The sequence below is a fragment of the Triticum urartu genome, chromosome 6A, assembly GCF_056163025.1.
Source record: "Triticum urartu cultivar PI428250 chromosome 6A, HENAU_Tu73, whole genome shotgun sequence".
Classification (NCBI taxonomy): Eukaryota; Viridiplantae; Streptophyta; class Magnoliopsida; order Poales; family Poaceae; genus Triticum; species Triticum urartu.
Window position 1 is genome coordinate 507528865 of NC_141878.1, and position 26021 is coordinate 507554885.

At 43.9% G+C, this 26021-nt stretch overlaps 1 protein-coding gene across 1 annotated transcript in view; it reads right to left on the reverse strand.

Moving 5' to 3' along the window:
* LOC147965944 (uncharacterized) overlaps window positions 1-21278 on the reverse strand; it is a 37463-nt gene extending 16185 nt beyond the window's left edge. Inside the window, exons 1-2 of the mRNA XM_087530663.1 lie at window positions 20873-21278; window positions 16612-17881 (exon numbers count right to left, since the gene is read on the reverse strand). Coding sequence (XP_087386789.1) covers window positions 16612-17881; window positions 20873-21267 — 1665 coding nt within the window. The 5' untranslated portion in view covers window positions 21268-21278. The remainder of the gene's footprint in view (window positions 1-16611; window positions 17882-20872) is intronic.
* Between the last annotated feature and the right edge of the window lie 4743 nt (window positions 21279-26021).

Sequence of the window (26021 nt, forward strand, 5' to 3'; positions counted from 1 at the left end):
TTACTCACGTACAGAAATTTATTTTAGAATTTTTGGGGTTCCAGAAGTATTCATAACCTACAGATTACTACAGACTGTTCTGTTTTTGACAGATTCTGTTTTTCATGTGTTGTTTGCTTATTTTGATGAATCTATGGCTAGTAATAGAGTTTATGAACCATAGAAAATTTGTAATACAGTAGGTTTAACACCAATATAAATAAAGAATGAGTTCATTACAGTACCTTGAAGTGATGGTTTGTTTTCTTTTACTAACGGAGCTCACGAGTTTTCTGTTAAGCTTTGTGTTGTGAAGTTTTCAAGTGTTGGGTAAAGATTCGATGGACTATGGAATAAGGAGTGGAAAGATCCTAAACTTGGGGATGCCCAAGGCACCCCAAGGTAATATTCAAGGACAACCAAGAGCCTAAGCTTGGGGATGCCCCGGAAGGCATCCCCTCTTTCGTCTTCGTTCATCGGTAACTTTACTTGGAGCTATATTTTTATTCACCACATGATATGTGTTTTTCTTGGAGCGTCAATTTATTTTGTTAGGATTTGCTTTATGTTATTTAGAACAATGTTTTGCATCTTTTATTTCAATAAAAGTGGCATTGATGGCCTTTACTATGCTTATTTTACAAGTCTTCATGTTGCTGTTTGAAAACAGAAAGTTTACCACTGTTGCAAAAAAACCCTAGAAAAGTCAGAATGTATAAAATGTTGAAACCTTTTACATAATAAGCTCTGATAAATTTACTTCAGTGGTAATTTTCTTTCATAATTTTTGGAGCTAGGGAAGTATGGATCTTGCTGCATTCTTCACAGACTGTCCTGTTTAGGCAGATTGCTGTTATGTTTGCATATGTTTGCTTGTTTAATGATTCTATTTGAGGATAGGACTATTAAATATGCGGAGGCATTTAGTATGCAATGTTGATTAATAATTTTAGTGATTTGCTACAGAAGAGTATGATAAGGTTTTTGCATTGGTTTATACTAACTTATCTCACGAGTCCTTGTTGAGTTTTGTGTGGATGAAGCTTTTGAGATTTAGGGAGACCGTGATGTGAGAGGAATTAAGGAGACACAAAATATCAAGCTTGGGGATGCCCAAGGAATCCCAAGATAATATTTCAAGAAGTCTCAAGCATCTAAGCTTGGGGATGCCCCGGTTGGCATCCCACCTTTCTTCTTCAAGAACTATCAGTTAGTATCGGTTGATCCTAAGTTTTTGCTTCTTCACATGATGTTTGCTATTCTTACATGTCATTTTATTTTGTTTTGCTTGCTATTTGAATAAAGTATCAAGATCTGAAATTATTAAATGGGAGAGTCTTCACATAGCTAAATAATTATTTAACTACTCATTGATCTTCACTTATATCTTTCAGAGTAGTTTGTTATTCATTCACGTGCTTCACATATATCCTATGAGTAAATGGTTGAATGAATTGAATATAATAAATCTGAAATTATATATGTTTCATATGCTTATCCCATGGGGAGTAATGACTTCACATATAAGAAGTGGAGGTGGTAAATTTATTGAAGGTTAGCAAACATTGTATTGGTCACTTGAACAATTCATGAAAGAATATTGAGGGAAGAGAGATTTCACATATAAATATACTATCTTGGACATCTTTTGTAATTGTGAGCACTCATGAAAATATGACATGTTAAAAGGTTGATGTTGGACAAGGAAGACAACGTAATGGGTTATGTTTTCTTATATCTGAAATAAAGTATATTGTCATGGATTATTCAACATGTTGAGCTTGCCTTTCCCCCTCATGCTAGCCAAATTCTTTGCACCAAGTAGAGATACTACTTGTGCTTCCAAACATCCCTTAAACCAGTATTGCCATGAGAGTCCACCATACCTACCTATGGATTGAGTAAGATCCTTCAAGCAAGTTGCCATCGGTGCATGCAATAAAAATTGCTCTCTAAATATGTATGATCTATTAGTGTGGAGAAAATAAGTTTTATACGTTCTTGTGATGTGGAAGCAATAAAAGCGACGGACTGCATAATAAAGGTCCCTATCACAAGTGGCAATATAAAGTGATGTTCTTTCGTATTAAGATTTTGTGCATCCAACTATAAAAGCGCATGACAACCTCTGCTTCCCTCTGCGAAGGGCCTATCTTTTATTCTTGTCTTATACCTTATGCAAGAGTCATGGTGATCTTCACCTTTCCTTTTTACATTTTATCCTTTGGCAAGCACATTGTGTTGGAAGGATCCTGATATATATATATATATATATATATATATATATCCAATTGGATGTAAGGCATCATGAACTATTATTGTTGACATTACCCTTGAGGTAAAAGGTTGGGAGGCGAATCTATAAGCCCCTATCTTTCTATGTGTCTGATTAAAACTTTGAACCCATAAATATCACATGAGTGTTAGCAATTGTGAAAGACTAAATGATAGTTGAGTATGTGAAGTTTGCTGAATCAAAGCTCTGACATAGACCCTTCCTGAAAATAAGATGAATTGTAATTGTTTGATGACTAATAACACGGTTTGTTAGTTTTCAAGAAAGTTTATGATCTATACTTTAACATGTGAATAGCTTGTTACTTGATCATGAGAAGACCTATGAGTTGAGCTATTGTTATGATATATAATGATGCTAGAAAAGGTGATTGAAATTACCATTGATCAAACTTGTGCACCTGCTAGCATTCACACTTCATAAATTATTTCTTTAATCATTTACCTACTCGAGGACGAGCAGGAATTAAGCTTGGGGATGCTTATACGTCTCCAACGTATCTATAATTTATGAAGTATTCATGCTATTATATTATCTGTTTTGGATGTTTATGGGCTTTATTAAACACCTTTATATTATTTTTGGACTAACCTATTAACCGGAGGCCCAACCCAAATTGATGTTTTATTGCCTATTTCAGTATTTTGAAGAAAAGGAATATCAAACGAAGTCCAAATGGAATGAAACCTTTGGGGGAGTTATTTTTGGAACGGAAGCAACCCAGGAGACTTGGAGTAGACGTCAGGGAAGCTCCGAGGGAGCCACGAGGCAGGGAGGTGCGCCCTACCCCCCTGGGCGCGCCCCCACCCTCGTGGGCCCCTCGTGGCTCCCCTGACCGACTTCTTTCGCATATATATGTCCATATACCCTAAAAACATTGGGGAGCAGAATAGATCGGGAGTTCCGCCGCCAGAAGCCTCCGTAGCCACCGAAAACCAATCTAGACCCGTTCCGGCACCCTGCCGGAGGGGGGAATCCCTCTCCGATGGCCATCTTCATCATCCCGGCGCTCTCCATGATGAGGAGTGAGTAGTTCACCCTCGGGGCTGAGGGTATGTACCAGTAGCTATGTGTTTGATCTCTCTCTCTCTCTCGTGTTCTTAAGTCAGCATGATCTTGATGTATCACGAGCTTTGTTATTATAGTTGGATCTTATGATGTTTCTCCCCCTCCACTCTCTTGTGATGAATTGAGTTTTCCCTTTGAAGTTATCTTATCGGATTGAGTCTTTAAGGATTTGAGAACACTTGATGTATGTCTTGCATGTGCTTATCTGTGGTGACAATGGGATATCATGTGATCCACTTGATGTATGTTTTGGTGATCAACTTGCGAGTTTCGTGACCTCGTGAACTTATGCATAGGGGTTGGCACACGTTTTTGTCTTGACTCTCCGGTAGAAACTTTGGGGCACTCTTTGAAGTTCTTTGTGTTGGTTGAATAGATGAATCTAAGATTGTGTGATGCATATCATATAATCATACCCACGGATACTTGAGATGACATTGGAGTATCTAGGTGACATTAGGGTTTTGGTTGATTTGTGTCTTAAGGTGTTATTCTAGTACGAACTCTATGATAGATTGAACGGAAAGAATAGCTTCGTGTTATTTTACTAGGGACTCTTGAATAGATCGGTCAGAAAGGATAACTTTGAGGTGGTTTCGTACCCTACCATAATCTCTTCGTTTGTTCTCCGCTATTAGTGACTTTGGAGTGACTCTTTGTTGCATGTTGAGGGATAGTTTGATGTAGGGTAGAACCCTAATCACCCGATCTTTCACGAAAGGAGCGGATCCCGCGAAGAACACGAGGAACACAAAGAGGGAACTGAGGGAAAACGAGGGAAATCACAAGGGGAAACACAAGAGGAACACTCAAACTAATAAGAACAAGTCACACATGTGCTAGATCCTCGGATACATAGAACGATACACGGTCCACGGACAACTAGGGACGATACAAAAGGGTAACCGGTTCTTCTCCGTGAGGAGGTCTTGATGTTCTTCCCTAAAGAGGGGTCTTGAATCCGCTTGGGGGATCTTCTCCGGTGGAGGCTCGAATCTCCGAGGAGAAGGTAACCAAGTGGATGAGCAAAGCTCTCACACAAAATATGAGCTAATCCTTTCCTAACCCTAGAAAGTTGTACGGGGTGGAGTATATATAGTCTAGGGGGTAGAAGGGGTACACGGGCCTCGGCCCTTTACTGTGCGCAGACAGGGAGGTCGGACGTCCGGGCGTCGGGCCGGATGTCCGGGCGTTCGCGGAGGGCAGGATGTCCGAGCTGTGGAGGTCGGATGTCCGGGCTGGTGAAGCTGGCCATGTTGCTCTCGGGTTCGGGGGTGTCCGGATTTCTGGGCAGGAGGCCGGATATCCGGGACCTCGGGAAGGGCCGGATGTCCGAGCTCGCGGGGCCGGATGTCCAGGGCCTGTAGGCACTTGGTGGCTGAGCAGCTGTAGAGGAAGGCGCTCTAGGGGCCGGATGTCCGGGGCCTTGGCCGGATGTCCGGGGCCTGGGAGATGCTCTTGGCTCCTTCCGTTGGTTCTCCTCATCCGTGGACTTGGGGACTTGTCCGTATTCATGCGCATCTTCGGGAGGACCCTCTTGGTACCTAATCATGCACAACATCTCGGACTTAGGTAGTAGCCATGTCTCATGCATAGAAAGTGGAAGTTCGGAGAGGAGTGAGTTCACCTTATCTTCGATAGCTTTGGCTCGGGCTCGTGTCATTGGTCCAAGTGGTGTCGTTGGAGGTGTAGGTGCGTCCATGGGGATGATCTTGGGATGGTCCGCATCATCTCCCAAGATCCGTCCTCGGATCCAAATCCTCATCACCATGGTAGTTCGAGAGATCTTTGATGTTGAAGATGTCGCTCACAGAGTACTTGTCACGAGGAATGTCGATCTTGTAAGTGTTGTTGTTGTAGCGTGCAAGCACCTTGAATGGTCCATCCGCGCGTGGTCGAAGTTTGGACTTGCGTTCTTGGGGAAAGCGGTCCTTGCGAAGGTGTAGCCACACGAGGTCTCCAATGTTGAAAATCATAGGGTGCTTGTTGACGTTGAGCTTGGTCGCAAGGCGTTGTACATGGCGCTCGATGGTGTTTCTTGTATCTTCATGCACTTTCTTGAGATGGGTCGCTCGTGCACTTGCGTCCAAATTGATTCGCTCTTGGAGTGGTAGAGGTAGAATATCCAATGGTGACAAAGGGTTGAATCCGTAGACGACCTCGAAAGGGGACTTGTCGGTTGTTGAGTGTCTTGCTCGGTTGTAGGCGAACTCGGCGACGGGTAGACACTCCTCCCACTCCTTGATGTTCTTCTTGATGAGTACTCGAGCGGAGAGTGTGCGGTTTGTCACCTCTGTTTGGCCATCGGTTTGAGGACGGTACGCCGTGGAGAAGAGTAGCTTGATTTCGAGCTTGGCGCATAGGGTCTTCCAAATGTATCTAAGAAACTTGACGTCGCGGTCCGAGACGATGGTCTTTGGCACACCATGGAGATGCAAAATTTCCCTACAAAAGAGATTAGCAACATGTGAAGCATCGTCTATCTTGTGGCAAGGAATAAAATGTGCCATTTTTGAGAAACATCCACAACGACAAATATGGAATCTTTCCCATTTCGAGTTCTAGGCAAACCAAGTACAAAGTCCATGCTAATGTATTCCCATGGTTGGTATGGGGTTGGTAAAGGCATATAGAGACCATGAGATTGAGCTTTGGACTTAGCTTTGCAACATGTAGAACACCGGTTGGTGAAACGATTGACGTCCCGAAACATCTTTGGCCAAAAGTAGCTCTTCGAGAGCGTGGTGAACGTCTTGTCGCGTCCGAAGTGTCCCATTAAGCCTCCTCCATGAGATTCCTGCAAAAGCAACAAACGAAGAGAGGACTCAGGAATGCAAAGTTTGTTAGCTCCCATAAGATATCCGTCTTTAATGTAATAGCGTTCCCAAGATGTATTCGACAAACACTTGGCATAAGGAGTAGCAAAAGTTGCATCATGCTCATACAAGTCTTTGATATGCTCGAAGCCAATGACATCTAACTCAAGTTGCGTGACAAGCATGCATATGCGGGAAAGAGCATCCGCTACGATGTTTTCTTTACCCTTGATGTACTTGATGACATAGGTAAAAGACTAAATAAATTCACTCCATTTAGCATGACGCTTGTTCAACTTTGTTTGTCCCTTAAGATAATTGAGAGTCTCATGATCGGTATGAATGGTAAACTCATGGGGACGAAGGTAATGTTCCCATTCATGCAAAACGCGGACTAAAACATATAGCTCTTTGTCATAGATGGGATAATTGAGTTGCGCTCCGGAAAGTTTCTCACTAAAGTAAGCTATGGGGCGCTTCTCTTGCGTTAACACACCTCCTATGCCATTACCACTAGCATCGCAATGAATTTCAAAAGGCTTGTCGAAGTTGGGTAAAGCAAGCACGGGAGCATGAGTAAGCAAATTCTTAAGCTCATTCAATGCGGTATCTTGGGATGGTCCCCAAACAAAAGGCGCATTCTTCTTGCTCAAAGCGTGCAAAGGCGAAGCAATGATGCTAAAATCCTTGACAAAGCGACGGTAGAAACCTGCAAGGCCAAGAAAACTACGCACTTGATGCAAGTTGGTTGGTTGCGGCCAAGTCTTAATAGCATTAATAAAACGAGCTTATCAACACCAAAAAGGCATTTATCCATATTAGCATAGAGGCGCTCTTTTCTAAGAGTTTGCAAAACGGTGCGGACATGGGTGACATGCTCTTTGATAGATTTGCTAAACACAAGTATGTCATCAAAGTAGACCACAACAAATATACCAATGTAAGGGCGAAAGACATGATTCATGAGGCGCATAAAAGTGCCCGGTGCTTCCGAAACACCCATAGGCATGACTAACCACTCATACAAACCAAACTTGGTTTTGAAAGCGGTTTTCCATTCATCACCCTCTTGTATGCGGATTAGATAGTAACCACTCTTAAGATCAATTTCGGAATATATAGTGGCACCGCTAAGCTCATCAAGCATATCATCTAGGCGTGGAATGGGATACCTATAGCGAACAGTGATAGCATTGATAGGTCTACAATCGGAGCACATGCGAAAACTACCATCACGTTTTGGTACAAGAATGACCGGAATGGCACAAGGGCTCAAACTTTCGCGCACATGTCCATGGTCTATGAGATGTTTTACTTGCCTTTGTATTTCTTTTGTTTCGTCGGGGTTGACACGGTTTGGATCTGTTGGGGAACGCAGTAATTTCAAAAAAATTCCTACGCACACGCAAGATCATGGTGATGCACAGCAACGAGAGGGGAGAGTGTTGTCTACATACCCACGCAGCCTGACTGCGGAAGCGATCACACAACATAGAGGAAGTAGTCGTACGTCTTCCCGATCCGACCGATCCAAGCACCGTTACTCCGGCACCTCCGAGTTCTTAGCACACGTATAGCTCGATGACGATCCCCGGGCTCCGATCCAGCAAAGAGTCGGGGAAGAGTTCCGTCAGCACGACGGCGTGGTGACGATCTTGATGTACTACCGTCGCAGGGCTTCGCCTAAGCACCGCTACAATATGATCGAGGTGGAATATGGTGGAAGGGGGCACCGCACACGGCTAAGGAACGATCTCAATGATCAACTTGTGTGTCTAGAGGTGCCCCTGCCTCCGTATATAAAGGAGCCAAGGGGGAGGGGTGCGGCCAGCCCTATGGAGGCGCAGGAGGAGTCCTACTCCTACCGGGAGTAGGACTCCCCCCCCCCAATCCTAATTGGAATAGGATTCCCCGAGGGGGAAAGAGAGAGGGGGGGCCGGCCACCTCTCCTAGTCCTAATAGGACTAGGGGAGGGGGGAGGCGCGCAGCCCACCCTAGGCTGCCCCTTTCACCTTTCCACTAAAGCCCACTAAGGCCCATATGGCTCCCGGGGGGGTCCGGTAACCTCCCGGTACTCCGGTAAAATCCCGATTTCACCCGGAACACTTCCGATATCCAAACATAGGCTTCCAATATATCAATCTTTACGTCTCGACCATTTCGAGACTCCTCGTCATGTCAGTGATCACATCCGGGACTCCGAACAACCTTCGGTACATCAAAATGCATAAACTCATAGTAACTGTCATCATAACGTTAAGCGTGCGGACCCTACGGTTCAAGAACAATGTAGACATGACCGAGACACGTCTCCGGTCAATAACCAATAGCGGGACCTGGATGCCCATATTGGCTCCTACATATTCTACGAAGATCTTTATCGGTCAGACCGCATAACAACATACGTTGTTCCCTTTGTCATCGGTATGTTACTTGCCCGAGATTCAATTGTCGGTATCCAATACCTAGTTCAATCTCGTTACCGGCAAGTCTCTTTACTCGTTCCGTAATACATCATCTCACAACTAACATCTTAGTTGCAATGCTTGCAAGGCTTATGTGATGTGCATTACCGAGAGGGCCCAGAGATACCTCTCCGACAATCGGAGTGACAAATCCTAATCTCGAAATACGCCAACCCAACATCTACCTTTGGAGACACCTGTAATGCTCCTTTATAATCACCCAGTTACGTTGTGACGTTTGGTAGCACCCAAAGTGTTCCTCCGGTAAACGGGAGTTGCATAATCTCATAGTTATAGGAACATGTATAAGTCATGAAGAAAGCAATAGCAACATACTAAATGATCGGGTGCTAAGCTTATGGAATGGGTCATGTCAATCAGATCATTCAACTAATGATGTGACCTCGTTAATCAAATAACAACTCTTTGTTCATGGTTAGGAAACTTAACCATCTTTGATTAACGAGCTAGTCAAGTAGAGGCATACTAGTGACTTTTTGTTTGTCTATGTATTCACACATGTACTATGTTTCCAGTTAATACAATTCTAGCATGAATAATAAACATTTATCATGATATAAGGAAATAAATAATAACTTTTATTATTGCCTCTAGGGCATATTTCCTTCAGTCTCCCACTTGCACTAGAGTCAATAATCTAGATTACACTGTAATGATCCTAACACCCATGGAGTCTTGGTGCTGATCATGTTTTGCTCGTGGAAGAGGCTTAGTCAACGGGTCTGCAACATTCAGATCCGTATGTATCTTGCAAATCTCTATGTCTCCCACCTGGACTAGATCCCGGATGGAATTGAAGCGTCTTTTGATGTGTTTGGTCCTCTTGTGAAATCTGGATTCCTTTGCCAAGGCAATTGCACCAGTATTGTCACAAAAGATTTTCATTGGACCCGATGCACTAGGTATGACACCTAGATCGGATATGAACTCCTTCATCCAGACTCCTTCGTTCGCTGCTTCCGAAGCAGCTATGTACTCCGCTTCACATGTAGATCCCGCTACGACGCTTTGTTTAGAACTGCACCAACTGACAGCTCCACCGTTTAATGTAAACACGTATCCGGTTTGCGATTTAGAATCGTCTGGATCAGTGTCAAAGCTTGCATCAACGTAACCTTTTACGGTGAGCTCTTTGTCACCTCCAAATACGAGAAACATATCCTTAGTCCTTTTCAGGTATTTCAGGATGTTCTTGACCGCTGTCTAGTGATCCACTCCTGGATTACTTTGGTACCTCCCTGCTAAACTTATAGCAAGGCACACATCAGGTCTGGTACACAGCATTGCATACATGATAGAGCCTATGGCTGAAGCATAGGGAACATATTTCATTATCTCTCTATCTTCTGCAGTGGTCTTGCTTTGAGTCTTACTCAATCTCACACCTTGTAACACAGGCAAGAACCCTTTCTTTGCTTGATCCATTTTGAACTTCTTCAAAATCTTGTCAAGGTATGTGCTTTGTGAAAGTCCAATTAAGCGTCTTGACCTATCTCTATAGATCTTTATGCCTAATATGTAAGCAGCTTCTCCAAGGTCTTTCATAGAAAAACTCTTATTCAAGTATCCCTTTATGCTATCCAGAAATTCTATATCATTTCCAATCAGTAATATGTCATCCACATATAATATCAGAAATGCTACAGAGCTCCCACTCACTTTCTTGTAAGTACAGGCTTCTCCAAAAGTTTGTATAAAACCAAATGCTTTGATCACACTATCAAAGCGTTTATTCCAACTCCGAGAGGCTTGCACCAGTCCATAAATGGATTGCTGGAGCTTGCAGACTTTGTTAGCTCCCTTTGGATCGACAAAACCTTCCGGTTTCATCATATACAACTCTTCTTCCAGAAATCCATTCAGGAATGCAGTTTTGACATCCATCTGCCAAATTTCATAATCATAAAATGCGGCAATTGCTAACATGATTCGGACAGACTTAAGCATCGCTACGGGTGAGAAGGTCTCATCGTAGTCAACCCCTTGAACTTGTCGAAAACCTTTTGCGACAAGTCGAGCTTTGTAGACAGTAATATTACCATCAGCGTCAGTCTTCTTCTTGAAGATCCATTTATTTTCAATTGCTTGCCGATCATCGGGCAAGTCAACCAAAGTCCATACTTTGTTCTCATACATGGATCCCATCTCAGATTTCATGGCTTCAAGCCATTTTGCGGAATCTGGGCTCACCATCGCTTCTTCATAGTTCGTAGGTTCATCATGATCTAGTAGCATGACTTCTAGAACAGGATTACCGTACCACTCTGGTGTGGATCTCACTCTGGTTGATCTACGAGGTTCAGTAGTATCTTGATCTAAAGTTTCATGATCATCATCATTAGCTTCCTCACTTATTGGTGTAGGTGTTGCAGAAACAGTTTTCTGCGATGTACTACTTTCCAATAAGGGAGTAGGTACAGTTACCTCGTCAAGTTCTACTTTCCTCCCACTCACTTCTTTCGAGAGAAACTCCTTCTCTAGAAAGTTTCCGAATTTAGCAACAAAAGTCTTGCCATCGGATCTGTGATAGAAGGTGTATCCAATAGTTTCCTTTGGATATCCTATGAAGACACATTTCTCCAATTTGGGTTCGAGCTTATCAGGTTGAAGCTTTTTCACATAAGCATCGCAGCCCCAAACTTTCAGAAACGACAACTTTGGTTTTTTGCCAAACCACAGTTCATAAGGCGTCGTCTCAACGGATTTTGATGGTGCCCTATTTAACGTGAATGCGGCCGTCTCTAGAGCGTATCCCCAAAATGATAGTGGTAAATCAGTAAGAGACATCATAGATCGCACCATATCTAGTAAAGTACGATTACGATGTTTGGACACACCATTACGCTGTGGTGTTCCGGGTGGCATGAGTTGCGAAACTATTCCACAATTTTTCAAATGTACACCAAACTCGTAACTCAAATATTCTCCTCCACGATCAGATCGTAGAAACTTTATTTTCTTGTTACGATGATTTTCCACTTCACTCTGAAATTCTTTGAACTTTTCAAATGTTTCAGACTTATGTTTCATTAAGTAGATATACCCATATCTGCTTAAATCATCTGTGAAGGTGAGAAAATAACGATATCCGCCACGAGCCTCAATATTCATCGGACCACATACATCTGTATGTATGATTTCCAACAAATCTGTTGCTCTCTCCATAGTACCGGAGAACGGTGTTTTAGTCATCTTGCCCATGAGGCACGGTTCGCAAGTACCAAGCGATTCATAATCAAGTGGTTCCAAAAGCCCATCAGTATGGAGTTTCTTCATGCGCTTTATACCGATATGACCTAAACGGCAGTGCCACAAATAAGTTGCACCATCATTATCAACTCTGCATCTTTTGGCTTCAACATTATGAATATGTGTATCACTACTCTCGAGATTTAATAAGAATAGACCACTCTTCAAGGGTGCGTGACCATAAAAGATATTACTCATATAAATAGAACAACCATTATTCTCTGATTTAAATGAATAACCGTCTCGCATTAAACAAGATCCAGATATAATGTTCATGCTCAACGCTGGCACCAAATAACAATTATTTAGGTCTAATATTAATCCCGAAGGTAGATGTAGAGGTAGCGTGCCGACCGCGATCACATCGACTTTGGAACCGTTTCCCACGCGCATCGTCACCTCGTCCTTAGCCAATCTTCGCTTAATCCGTAGCCCCTGTTTCGAGTTGCAAATATTAGCAACGGAACCAGTATCAAATACCCAGGTGCTACTGCGAGCATTAGTAAGGTACACATCAATAACATGTACATCACATATACCTTTGTTCACCTTGCCATCCTTCTTATCCGCCAAATACTTGGGGCAGTTCCGCTTCCAGTGACCAGTCTGCTTGCAGTAGAAGCACTCAGTTTCAGGCTTAGGTCCAGACTTGGGTTTCTTCTCTTGAGCAGCAACTTGCTTGCCGTTCTTCTTGAAGTTCCCCTTCTTCTTCCCTTTGCCCTTTTTCTTGAAACTAGTGGTCTTGTTGACCATCAACACTTGATGCTCCTTCTTGATTTCTACCTCCGCAGCTTTCAGCATTGCGAAGAGCTCGGGAATAGTCTTGTTCATCCCTTGCATATTATAGTTCATCACGAAGCTCTTGTAGCTTGGTGGCAGTGATTGGAGAATTCTGTCAATGACGCAATCATCTGGAAGATTAACTCCCAATTGAATCAAGTGATTATTATACCCAGACATTTTGAGTATATGCTCACTGACAGAACTGTTCTCCTCCATCTTGCAGCTATAGAACTTATTGGAGACTTCATATCTCTCAATCCGGGCATTTGCTTGAAATATTAACTTCAACTCCTGAAACATCTCATATGCTCCATGACGTTCAAAACGTCGTTGAAGTCCCGATTCTAAGCCGTAAAGCATGGCACACTGAACTATCGAGTAGTCATCAGCTTTGCTCTGCCAGACGTTCATAACATCCGGTGTTGCTCCAGCAGCAGGCCTGGCACCTAGCGGTGCTTCCAGGACGTAATTCTTCTGAGCAGCAATGAGGATAATCCTCAAGTTACGGACCCAGTCCGTGTAATTGCTACCATCATCTTTCAACTTTGCTTTCTCAAGGAACGCATTAAAATTCAACGGAACAACAGCACGAGCCATCTATCTACAATCAACATAAACAAGCAAGATACTATCAGGTACTAAGTTCATGATAAATTTAAGTTCAATTAATCATATTACTTAAGAACTCCCACTTAGATAGACATCCCTCTAATCCTCTAAGTGATTACGTGATCCAAATCAACTAAACCATGTCCTATGATCACGTGAGATGGAGTAGTTTCATCGGTGAACATCATTATGTTGATCATATCTACTATATGATTCACGCTCGACCTTTCGGTCTCCGTGTTCCAAGGCCATATCTGTATATGCTTGGCTCGTCAAGTATAACCTGAGTATTCCGCGTGTGCAACTGTTTTGCACCCGTTGTATTTGAACGTAGAGCCTATCACACCCGATCATCACGTGGTGTCTCAGCACGAAGAACTTTCGAAAGTGCATACTCAGGGAGAACACTTCTTGATAATTTAGTGAGAGATCATCTTATAATGCTACCGTCAATCAAAGCAAGATAAGATGCATAAAAAGATAAACATCACATGCAATCAATATAAGTGATATGATATGGCCATCATCATCTTGTGCCTGTGATCTCCATCTCCGAAGCACCGTCATGATCACCATCGTCACCGGCGCGACACCTTGATCTTCATCGTGGCATCGTTGTCGTCTCGCCAATCTTATGCTTCCACGACTATCACTACCGCTTAGTAATAAAGTAAAGCATTACATCGCGATTGCATTGCATACAATAAAGCGACGACCATATGGCTCCTGCCAGTTGCCGATAACTCGGTTACAAAACATGATCATCTCATACAATAAAATTTAGCATCATGCCTTGACCATATCACATCACAACATGCCCTGCAAAAACAAGTTAGACGTCTTCTACTTTGTTGTTGCAAGTTTTACGTGGCTGCTACGGGCTTAAGCAAGAACCAATCTCACCTACGCATCAAAACCACAATGATAGTTTGTCAAATAGACTCCGTTTTAACCTTCGCAAGGACCGGGCGTAGCCACACTTGGTTCAACTAAAGTTGGAGAGACAGTCGCCCGCAAGCCACCTGTGTGCAAAGCACGTCGGGGAAACCGGTCTCGCGTAAGCGTACGCGTAATGTTGGCCCGGGTCGTCTCGTCCAACAATACCACCAAAGTATGACATGCTGGTAGGCAGTATGACTTGTATCGCCCACAACTCACTTGTGTTCTACTCGTGCAAATAACATCAAACCATAAAACCTAGGCTCGGATGCCACTGGTTGGGGAACGCAGTAATTTCAAAAAAATTCCTACGCACACGCAAGATCATGGTGATGCACAGCAACGAGAGGGGAGAGTGTTGTCTACGTACCCACGCAGACCGATTGTGGAAGTGATCACACAACGTAGAGGAAGTAGTCGTACGTCTTCCCGATCCGACCGATCCAAGCACCGTTACTCCGGCACCTCCGAGTTCTTAGCACACGTACAGCTCGATGACGATCCCCGGGCTCCGATCCAGCAAAGCGTCGGGGAAGAGTTCCGTCAGCACGACGGCGTGGTGACGATCTTGATGTACTACCGTCGCAGGGCTTCGCCTAAGCACCGCTACAATATGATCGAGGTGGAATATGGTGGAAGGGGGCACCGCACACGGCTAAGGAACGATCTCAATGATCAACTTGTGTGTCTAGAGGTGCCCCTGCCTCCGTATATAAAGGAGCCAAGGGGGAGGGGTGCGGCCAGCCCTATGGAGGCGCAGGAGGAGTCCTACTCCTACCGGGAGTAGGACTCCCCCCCCCCAATCCTAATTGGAATAGGATTCCCCGAGGGGGAAAGAGAGAGAGGGGGGACGGCCACCTCTCCTAGTCCTAATAGGACTAGGGGAGGGGGGAGGCGCGCAGCCCACCCTGGGCTACCCCTTTCACCTTTCCACTAAAGCCCACTAAGGCCCATATGGCTCCCGGGGGGTTCCCGTAACCTCCCGGTACTCCGGTAAAATCCCGATTTCACCCGGAACACTTCCGATATCCAAACATAGGCTTCCAATATATCAATATTTACGTCTCGACAATTTTGAGACTCCTCGTCATGTCCGTGATCACATCCAGGACTCCGAACAACCTTCGGTACATCAAAATGCATAAACTCATAGTAACTGTCATCGTAACGTTAAGCGTGCGGACCCTACGGTTCGAGAACAATGTAGACATGACCGAGACACGTCTCCGGTCAATAACCAATAGCGGGACCTGGATGCCCATATTGGCTCCTACATATTCTATGAAGATCTTTATCGGTCAGACCGCATAACAACATACGTTGTTCCCTTTGTCATCGGTATGTTACTTGCCCGAGATTCGATCGTCGGTATCCAATACCTAGTTCAATCTCGTTACCGGCAAGTCTCTTTACTCGTTCCGTAATACATCATCTCACAACTAACATCTTAGTTGCAATGCTTGCAAGGCTTATGTGATGTGCATTACCGAGAGGGCCCAGAGATACCTCTCCGACAATCGGAGTGACAAATCCTAATCTCGAAATACGCCAACCCAACATCTACCTTTGGAGACACCTGTAATGCTCCTTTATAATCACCCAGTTACATTGTGACGTTTGGTAGCACCCAAAGTGTTCCTCCGGTAAACGGGAGTTGCATAATCTCATAGTTATAGGAACATGTATAAGTCATGAAGAAAGCAATAGCAACATACTAAACGATCGGGTGGTAAGCTTATGGAATGGGTCATGTCAATCAGATCATTCAACTAATGATGTGACCTCGTTAATCAAATAACAACTCTTTGTTCATGGTTAGGAAACTTAACCATCTTTGATTAACGAGCTAGTCAAGTAGAGGCATACTAGTGACTTTCTGTTTGTCTATGTATTCACACATGTACTATGTTTCTGGTTAATACAATTCTAGCATGAATAATAAACATTTATCATGATATAAGGAAATAAATAATAACTTTTATTATTGCCTCTAGGGCATATTTCCTTCAGGAGCTTTGTTCGGAAGAGGTGCTCCGGGGATGAGGTCGATTCGGTGCTCAATGCCTCGTAGAGGAGGTAGACCCGGAGGTAGCTCATCGGGGAAAACATCTTGAAATTCCTGCAAAAGAGAAGACAACACTAGAGGAAGAGTGTGAGAAGTGTTAGTTTGTGATGCATTGTCCTTGCACACGAGGACGTAGTGTAGGACACTAGATGGGTTCTCACACACTTCTCTCATCTCATGTTTGGTGGCAAATAGAACTAGGTTCTTGTTTTCGCTCATCGTGGAGGCACTCAATTTTGGCTTGTGGTGCTCACTCTCTTTTTGGTGGCTCGCTCTCTCGCTATGATCTCCATGATGGGTGGCTTGCCTGTCAGCGATCACTTGACTTGGCGACATTGGACGGAGGACGTACTCCTTGCCCTTCATCTTGAAGATGTAGTGGTTCGTTCGGCCATTGTGGACGACTCCTCTATCGAATTGCCATGGCCGTCCAAGGAGAAGATGACAAACGGTCATTGGAACGACGTCGCACTCCAAGATGTCTTCATAGGCGCCGATCTTGAAGGAGGCTTGTACCCGGTGCTCGACTTGGATGGTGTCGGAGTCACTAAGCCATTGCACTTTGTATGCATGTGGATGCTTCGTCTTGGGCAATTGGAGCTTGGAGCAAAGTTCTTCACTTGCGAGATTATGAAAACTCCCTCCATCGATGATGACCTTGACGGACCGTCCATTGATGCTGGCCTTGGTGTGGAATATGTGGCATCGTTGGTCTTCTTCTTGGTGATGTTGGAGAGTCAAGACTTTGGAGACAACAAGTGCGGGGCTTGAGTCTTCATCGCAAAAGACTTGTTCTTCTTCATTGTTCACTTGGCGGTGCATGGCGACTTGCTCAAGGGCTTCCATTTCGCCTTCACTCATGGAGTCATAAGTGCCATCGTCGTTGAAGACCATGGTTCGCTTGTTGGTGCACTCGTCGGACTTGTGGCCTCGGCCTCCGCAAGTGAAACACTTGAAGGAACTCGTCTTGACGGTCTCATCGGTTGGGGTTGATGATGATGAAGCTCTCGGCTTGAAGTTGCTCATAGGAGGATGGCTTGTAGTTGACGAAGCTTTCTTGTAAGTCGACTTGTCGATGTTGGAAGTAGAAGGTCTTGTAGTCTGTGTTGGAGTCGTTGAAGCTTGGTTATTGGAGAAGCCGTAGGACTTGGATGAGAACTTGGCATACTTGAAATCATCTTGCACTTGCTGTTCCGCTTTGGTAGCTTGGTGCACTAGCTCGATGAGATTTGAGTATGGTTGGAAGTCGGCGATCTTCTTGATAGGATGATTGAGTCCGTTCAAGAAACGTGCCATTGTTTTCTCATCATCTTCCGTGACATTGGCTCTTATCATTGCAATCTCCATCTCCTTGTAGTATTCTTCAACGCTCTTTGTTCCTTGCTTGAGTTGTTGGAGTTTCTTGAAGAGGTCGCGGTTGTAGTAGGTAGGTACGAAGTGTGCTCTCATGACATCCTTCATTTGCGCCCAAGTAGTGATGGGTGGTTCACCTCTTGCCTCTCGGCGCTCTATGATTTGTTCCCACCAAATGAGGGCATAATCTTGGAACTCAAGGGATGCCATCGCGATCTTCTTCTCTTCTTCAAAATTGTGCAAACGGAAGATCTTGTCAACCTTCAATGCCCATGAAAGGTACTCTTCGGGATCATTGCTTCCGTTGAACTTGGGCATGGTGAACTTGAGTTTGCCATAACGTTGCTCTTCATTGTGTTGGGGTCGGGGATGATGACGCCCATGTTGTTGATGATTGATCAACTCGTGGTGCTCTTGGCACGGAGGGTTGTTATCGCCATGTTGTTCTTGTCATGGAGGATCTCCATTTTCTTCATGCTCTTGATTGACTTGTTGTTCTTGGCGAGCTTGTGGAGGAGCTTGTCGAGCTCGAGGAGGAACTTGCTGATGCACGCGAGCTTGAAATCTTCGTTCTTGAATTTCTTCGCGAAATGCTTCCTCTTGTTCACGGGCTTGTCGGCTTCGGTCGACAACGGCTCGACTCGAATCACGTAGATCTTGTTGCACCGCAAGTGCTTGAGCATCACGGAGTTGTTGTTCTTGACGTTGTGCCTCGGCATCTTGAGCATTTTGGTGTAGACGCGCTCGCTCTTCCTCTTCATGTTGGCGTTGTCGTTGCCGTTCTTGTGCTAGCGCAAAGGCCTCTTGAGTTTGACGTTGTCGGCGCTCTTGAGAGTCGGTGTCTCGTAGGGGATTGAGGCTTGCTTGATGGTCGGTGCGCGCGGCTCGACGAAGAGTGTTCGATGTCGATGTACTAGAGCCGGAGAGGGTGAAGTCGGAGTGGCGGCTTGAACGGCCCCTTCTTGAAGTGGAAGACGAGCGGTTGAGCAACAAAGCACGAATTTCGTCCATCCTTGCGTCATTCTCTTGCTTGTGATCGTCGAGCTTGTGGTCGAAGTAGTCCCTTGTACGTTGCTCGGAAAGTCGCAAGTCGGCGGCAAGGTTGTCGATGCGTTCACTCATAGCTTGTTGCTCTTGATGCAAAGCACGTTGTGCACCGAAGAGGTGACTCTTGGTGATGAAGGAGTTCATGTCGTCGTCTTGCTCCATGAAGAGTGGGTTGGTAGAAGTACTTGGCCTATCCATCATTCCAAGACAAATGTGAGTGGTAGAAAGAGAAGAACGAGTACCAAATGTACCTTCACCGAAGTTGAAAGTGGATTGAGGATCACTCCAATGTAGGACAAGGAAATAGCACAATTGGTACGAGTTCTTGTCGGTTTCTCACACCTACACAAGTAAAAGCTTTTGGTGGAGCTTGGTTAGGATGGTGGCACAAAATTTGATGCAATTTGTAAGTGAGCTTCAATAATGTTGGAAAAGATTCGCAAGATGCAATGTAACAAGTAGACCAAGCATATAAGGTACACGGAAACACACGCGCAAAAAGATAAGTGGGGTTGTGCAACCAAGGGTGAGCCAAAATGTGGAATCCACAAAAATGCTCTTGTTGCACAACACTAGAGAGACGCTAGCACGATTGCACAATAGGCGGATACAAGAACTTGTGCACAACCTACTTAGCAAAAATGCAACGACTTCTATCCCAAATATGTTCTATGCAAGGTGTTGCTATGATATGATCCAAGATGATCGAGTATGACAATCTTATGTTGTAAGATGCTATGGTTCTTGCTTAAAAGCTCTTTGCTTATCTTTTCTCTTTGCTTAAAAGCTTGTTTGGCTCTTTGATGTTTGAGCCCTTTTCTCATGCAATGCTTGACGAACCAAGTTAGCAAATGAGTATGCAATGACAACTTTGTGACACAAGAGATGATACCAATATATGCAACAATGATGTATGTATGCTATGGGAAGTATGATCACTAATGTGCACAAGTCTCGTTGCCGGCAATACTCAATGGCTAGTCTCAATGGGTAAGCAACGCAAAGGAGTAAGGCTATGATGGCTATCAATGTAATGGCAAGAATGATATGTCCAATACCAAGATGAGGTTACCGGTCTTGCTTCCGGTATGGTGTCAAAATGGTTGGCACGAATACCAAGATGTAGTCGAGGTGGTCGTTGTTGATGATTCGTCCATGGCAAAGATGAGCGGCGGTGATGTCGATGTCGAACCGTACCTAGATAGTCGAAACACAAAAGGATACGGTACCACAACTCAAATTCTCAAACCTTGAAGTAGCAATTGTGTCGGAGAGCGAAACAGTCCAAAGTTGGTTGGGATATGCGGAAGTGGTGGAGGTATGCGGAAGTATATATGGTATATGGTGAGCACCGGAACAAAATTTGGTGGAAATTGGGGCGGTGGATGGATATGTTGCTGCCAGGGGCCGGATGTCCGGGTGGAAGGCCGGATGTCCGGGTGGGGCCGGATGTCCGGGCTCTGGATCCGGGGACAAACGGGATGAACACCGCGTGGAGAGGTTGAATCCGGGCGAAATTCGGAGGAATTTGTGGATGGAAATTGGGGGAGAAAGGATGGGAAGCTAGATCCACTCAAAACAAAGCAAATCCACGGATCCAAACCAACAAAATCTGAACACACCAACAAATCACAAAAAAAAATTGGGCTATTTTTGGGTGGGGAATTTTCGAATTAGGACGAAAAACAACAAAACAAGGCTAGAAACACAACGGGGAGGCTCCGAAATCGTGATCAACGTGGCTCTGATACCAAGATGATGTAGGGTAGAACCCTAATCGCCCGATCTTTCACGAAAGGAGCGGATCCCGCGAAGAACACGAGGAACACAAAGAGGGAAACGAGGGAAAACGAGGGAAATCACAAGGGAAAACACAAGAGGAACACTCAAACTAACAAGAACAAGTCACACATGTGCTAGATCCTCGGATACATAGAACGATACACGGTCAACGGACAACTAGGGAAGATACAAAAGGGTAACCGGTTCTTCTCCGTGAGGAGGTCTTGATGTTCTTCCCTAAAGAGGGGTCTTGAATCCGCTTGGGGGATCTTCTCCGGTGGAGGCTCGAATCTCCGAGGAGAAGGTAACCAAGTGGATGAGCAAAGCTCTCACACAAAATATGAGCTAATCCTTTGCTAACCCTAGAAAGTTGTACGGGATGGAGTATATATAGTCTAGGGGGGTAAAAGGGGTACACGGGCCTCGGCCCTTTACTGTGCGCAGACAGGGAGGCCGGACGTCCAGGCGTCGGGCCGGATGTCCAGGCATTCGCGGAGGGCCAGATGTCCGGGCTGGTGAAGCTGGCCATGTTGCTCTAGGGTTCGGGGGTGTCCGGATTTCCGGGCAGGAGGCCGGATATCCGGGACCTCGGGAAGGGCCGGATGTCCGGGCTTGCGGGGCCGGATGTCCGGGGCCTGTAGGCACTTGGTGGCTGAGCAGCTGTAGAGGAAGGCGCTCCAGGGGCCGGATGTCCGGGGCCTTGGCTGGATGTCCGGGGCCTGGGAGATGCTCTTGGCTCCTTCTGTTGGTTCTCCTCATCCGTGGACTTGGGGACTTGTCCGTCTTCATGCGCATCTTCGGGAGGACCCTCTTGGTACCTAATCATGCACAACATCTCGGACTTAGGTAGTAGCCATGTCTCATGCATAGAAAGTGGAAGTTCGGAGAGGAGTGAGTTCACCTTATCTTCGATAGCTTTGGCTTGGGCTCGTGTCATTGGTCCAAGTGGTGTTGTTGGAGGTGTAGGTGCGTCCATGGGGATGATCTTGGGATACTCCGCATCATAGTTATATGATCCAATTATGTTATTATTGTTGAGAGAACTTGCACTAGTGAAAGTATGAACCCTAGGCCTTGTTTCCTAGTATTGCAATACCGTTTACGCTCACTTTTATCATTAGTTACCTTGCTAATTTTTATATTTTCAGATTACAAATACTCATATCTATCATCCATATTGCACTTGTATCACCATCTCTTCGCCGAACTAGTGCACCTATACAATTTACCATTGTATTGGGTGTGTTGGGGACGCAAGAGACTCTTTGTTATTTAGTTGCAGGGTTGTTTGAGAGAGACCATCTTCAACCTACGCCTCCCACGAATTGATAAACCTTAGGTCATATCATGTATTTTTTTTGGTCTTGTTCTGTATGTAGGGTACTCGGTGTTTCATAATTTGTACTACAGATTTTCAGAATACTAAGGGCATATCATGGCTTGGAATGTTGTTGGTTTGACGAACATTATGGAACGTGGCATATTAGTGCTCCTCTTCTCTTTCTCTCTCTACTAAAAAATATTTCCTATTGTAGTACAAGTTCCCCAATATGGCTTAAGCAGTATCCAGACAAATTCAGGTTACTAGACCTCTTCCATCCGCATGCCCTTTTTCTAGTATTGACCTACATGCTTCTATCATTGTAGAACATTATTATAGATATTGGGTTGCCATCTTTGGGTATGCTCATCAAGTTTTATCTTCCTCTTGTTGCGTTTGCACAAGCTTTACCAGATATATTAGCCTGTCGGTCTGTACACTTGTTACATTCTATGCCAGAGGCACCCAACGCGGGCCTCGGCCTCCCTTCACTCCTTCAACCACTGGATTCTGTCCACCCAGTGAGCCCTGCCTTTCGTACACCCCTATTGTAATTCAGTGTATTATGAAAATAATTAACCTTTCATGTTTATTCTGGTTCACCTGTCTAATATTTGGTACGAAAACACTCTTTTGCGGGGATGTGACACCACCGGTCCAATTGTCGCGAATAGACGTTGTTGTGTCCTGCATATTACCAAGAGGCACCACTATACCATGGTTGTCATCACCAGCCCCCACCAGTGATTACGCCACACACAAACTTCTTAAATGTATCTGTTGAATCGTCACTTGGAGGTGGTGGTACGAGATTTTAAAAATCTGACAGTGTAGGAGATATCTAACTCCGTGGCAATGTTCGATGGCTATTCTGCGAATTGCTCACAAGCCATGAAAAATTGGGGTTTAACATTGCCTATATTGTCTTACACTCTCATGGTCTGGTGATAATTTGAATTGTGTTGATCTTTGTTTTGTACTCCCTCCGCCCTGAACTACTTGTTACATCCATTTGAGTGACAAGTAATTTGGAACAGAGGGAGTACTACGGACAAGAATAGCTTCAACGACAACATTCCTTTTGAGTGGGTGTTGTTTTTTAGCAGACTTATTTTAAAATAGTTGAGATCCACTTTTGTTGTTTCTATATGGGTGCACACCAAATTATACCTTCTAAGAATATTAATATTCTCATGATTTACCTTCTGAAAATGGGAACTTGTAATCCTTTTGCAGGCGGTGAGCTGGAGGCGGGGGACACAAAGGTAACTAAGCAGCCCCAGATTATGACGGTGCAGTGGTGCCTCCATGTGGGCATCAACATGAGAAGCTGAGTAGCTGCAACATAGGGCGACGGCGGCATGACGACATCGATGTGAGTACCGGCGAGAAGAACGTGGTAGCTAGGATATAGAGTCAGGTGTTGTGTATGTGTAAGAATTCCATCTACAATTCTACTCCTTCTGTCCCAAAATATAAAAACGTTTTTAACACTACACTAGTGTCAAAAACGTTCTTATATTGTGGGATGGAGGAAGTATTATTTTTCAGGGGCCTGATGAATGCACCGCTCTAATTTCTTCCGGATGCATCAGAACGCACTGCTACCAAGTGTAATACTAGAAAACCAATGCATATAGTTAATATTCTAGGGAATAAAGAAAACTGTGGTATAATGAGGACCCTGGTCTTTTATGTAAACTACTAGATACTGATCCTAAATGTAATTTCTATGTAAAAATTACTGATAGAGTGGAAGAAGCGCACCACTTCATAGTCCTAAGTCAGAGTACACCGTTTGTGTTGGACCGTATTGTTCTTTGTTCAATTGGCATGACTATTTGTATGCGGTGTGGTATTGTTAGTTTCAACATTTTTTCAACTCTGGTTGTTTCGGTCTGTGCTTATTGAAGTAGTCCGGCTAGGTAGTGTTCACATCGTAGTACCTAATACTTCCTACAACCTAACCTAAATATAAGTCTTTTTAGAGATTTTAATAAGAACATATACAGATGTATATAGACATTTTTTAGAGTGTACATTCACTCATTTTGCTCTGTACCGTATGTAGCTCGCATTGGAATATATAAAAAGACTTATATTTAGGAATTGAGGAAGTACTTCACATGTAAGTAATATTAATTTACTCAAGATAGAAACATTTATTTTTGTATCACTATATTCAAGATAATATTAATTTATTCAATTGTCATTTTTAGAACGGTAAAGAACTAGCTTGTCCAATTTGCACAGTGAATACTCTCCATTGCACATTTTTAGACATTTTGTATGAAATATTCGTGTTAACTACATATATTGCCCGTGAATGATGGTTATGAGTTGAGAAAGAAGTTTTTATTATACTTACTCAAATATTGTGCGAATGAAGCTAAAGACAACATTCCTTTATATTGCACGAGAATATATTAAACACATCAAGTAGATCGTAATTCCTAATAGATTATTAGTTGGATCATCGCTCTCTGTGTATACATCGTCAAATTACTTTTTGTAATGACCAACATTGCAAGTGAAGTAGATTACAATTATTACTAGATATCTTTTCTATACATGTGAAACTTAACATGCATTATGCTTATATATAACTCTAATAAAATATTTTAAATCCCCGTGGCAACGCACGGGCATTCTATTAGTTGACTAGAAGAACGCCTGTGCGTTGCAACGCGGCCACATTAACTTTAAGAGTTCAATATCAGTTATATTAATATTACATTTAATATTCTCATACATATCAAGTGACATTGGCGACATTTTTTACTATCAAATTCTCACACACACACTCTCTTCCTCACTCTCCCCCCCCCCCCCCTCTCTCTCTAACACACACATATCCATCTTATTGGGTACGGGATCATAATCCATCTATTTCACACGCACACGCGTTAGTGCATAACAATATGGATTATGTGTATTATATTTGCCACCACAACTTATATTTCCTCGAGCCGCGTCGCTACAGAGCCGAACTCCCGCCCGACCACCTCGCCGGCATCGAAGGGGAATGGATAAGGGTGATAATCTCCTTAAGCACATGAAATCAATTTCCAAACCTACCTTGTTCAGCTTCAGAGAGGCTATGCATTTGTTTTTCATTGGCGGAGACAGAAAGAGAGATCATGGAGAAGAGGAAGAAGCCGTGGATGGAATTATTTTCCACGTGGGGAAAGTCCGATGGAGAATAGGAGGAGTCCATGAAGTATGGAGAAAGATATCATGGAGTACTAATGAGGAAGAGACCGTGGAGTAGATTTAGTTTTTTTCCCAGAAGAGATAGAAATTGCTTTAATTAGAGGAGGAAAAAAATTATGCATTAGGATCATGTGGTGGATTTTTTTTCCAAATTGTTTGAGTGTGGTTGTGGGAGAGATGTGTACGTGAGACTTCTTTACACGTGCGGAGAGATATACGTGAGAGTTTTTTCCTATTTGGAGATACGCGAGAGATTGTTTATATTGTTTTCTGAGATTGAATGGGGTTGTGGGAGAGAGATACGTGAGACTTTTTCAACGCACAAGACATTGAGGAATTTCAATCGTGAGGGAAATATCTATAAGATTTTTTTTTTCTTTTGGGGAGAGATTCATGAGAGATCTACACCGTAATAATTTGGTCCCACCTGATCAACGACTCCTAATTACTGATTAACCTGGGAATTGTAGGGAGTCTTTAATTAGTATATATATATATATATAGAGAGAGAGAGAGAGGGGTATAGATAGATATATAGATAGATGAGTTCAAACGGAGCATAAAAATCGGTTGCTAAATGAATTCCAGTTTGTTGAACATTACTTATGAGAACTTAGGCTTTCGCCCGGAGACAACCACCAAACACCAATGTGAGGGGAAAGATGCCGACACACCTCGACGACGCCTCCAAGGAGTGGAACGGCACCCACATGCGTCGTCGCCACCGGCACAGACCTAAGCTGCACATGACTTTCATCCATAGCACTACACATCTCTAGCTCCGTACACCACAATGGGGGCAACGCCGTCCAAGTTGGAACACATTATCACCGCCATAACACCTCTTCATAATGGCTGGAGCACCGTGGTAACCGCACAAGCGAGAGCACAAGCCATCCTCCATCTCCAGTCGCACAAACACACTCAATATAATTTTTCAAATAAAGCATGCCTCATCTTCAGTCGCACAAACACATTCGATATAAAGTTCTTTTATCAAGTTAAGACATCTATA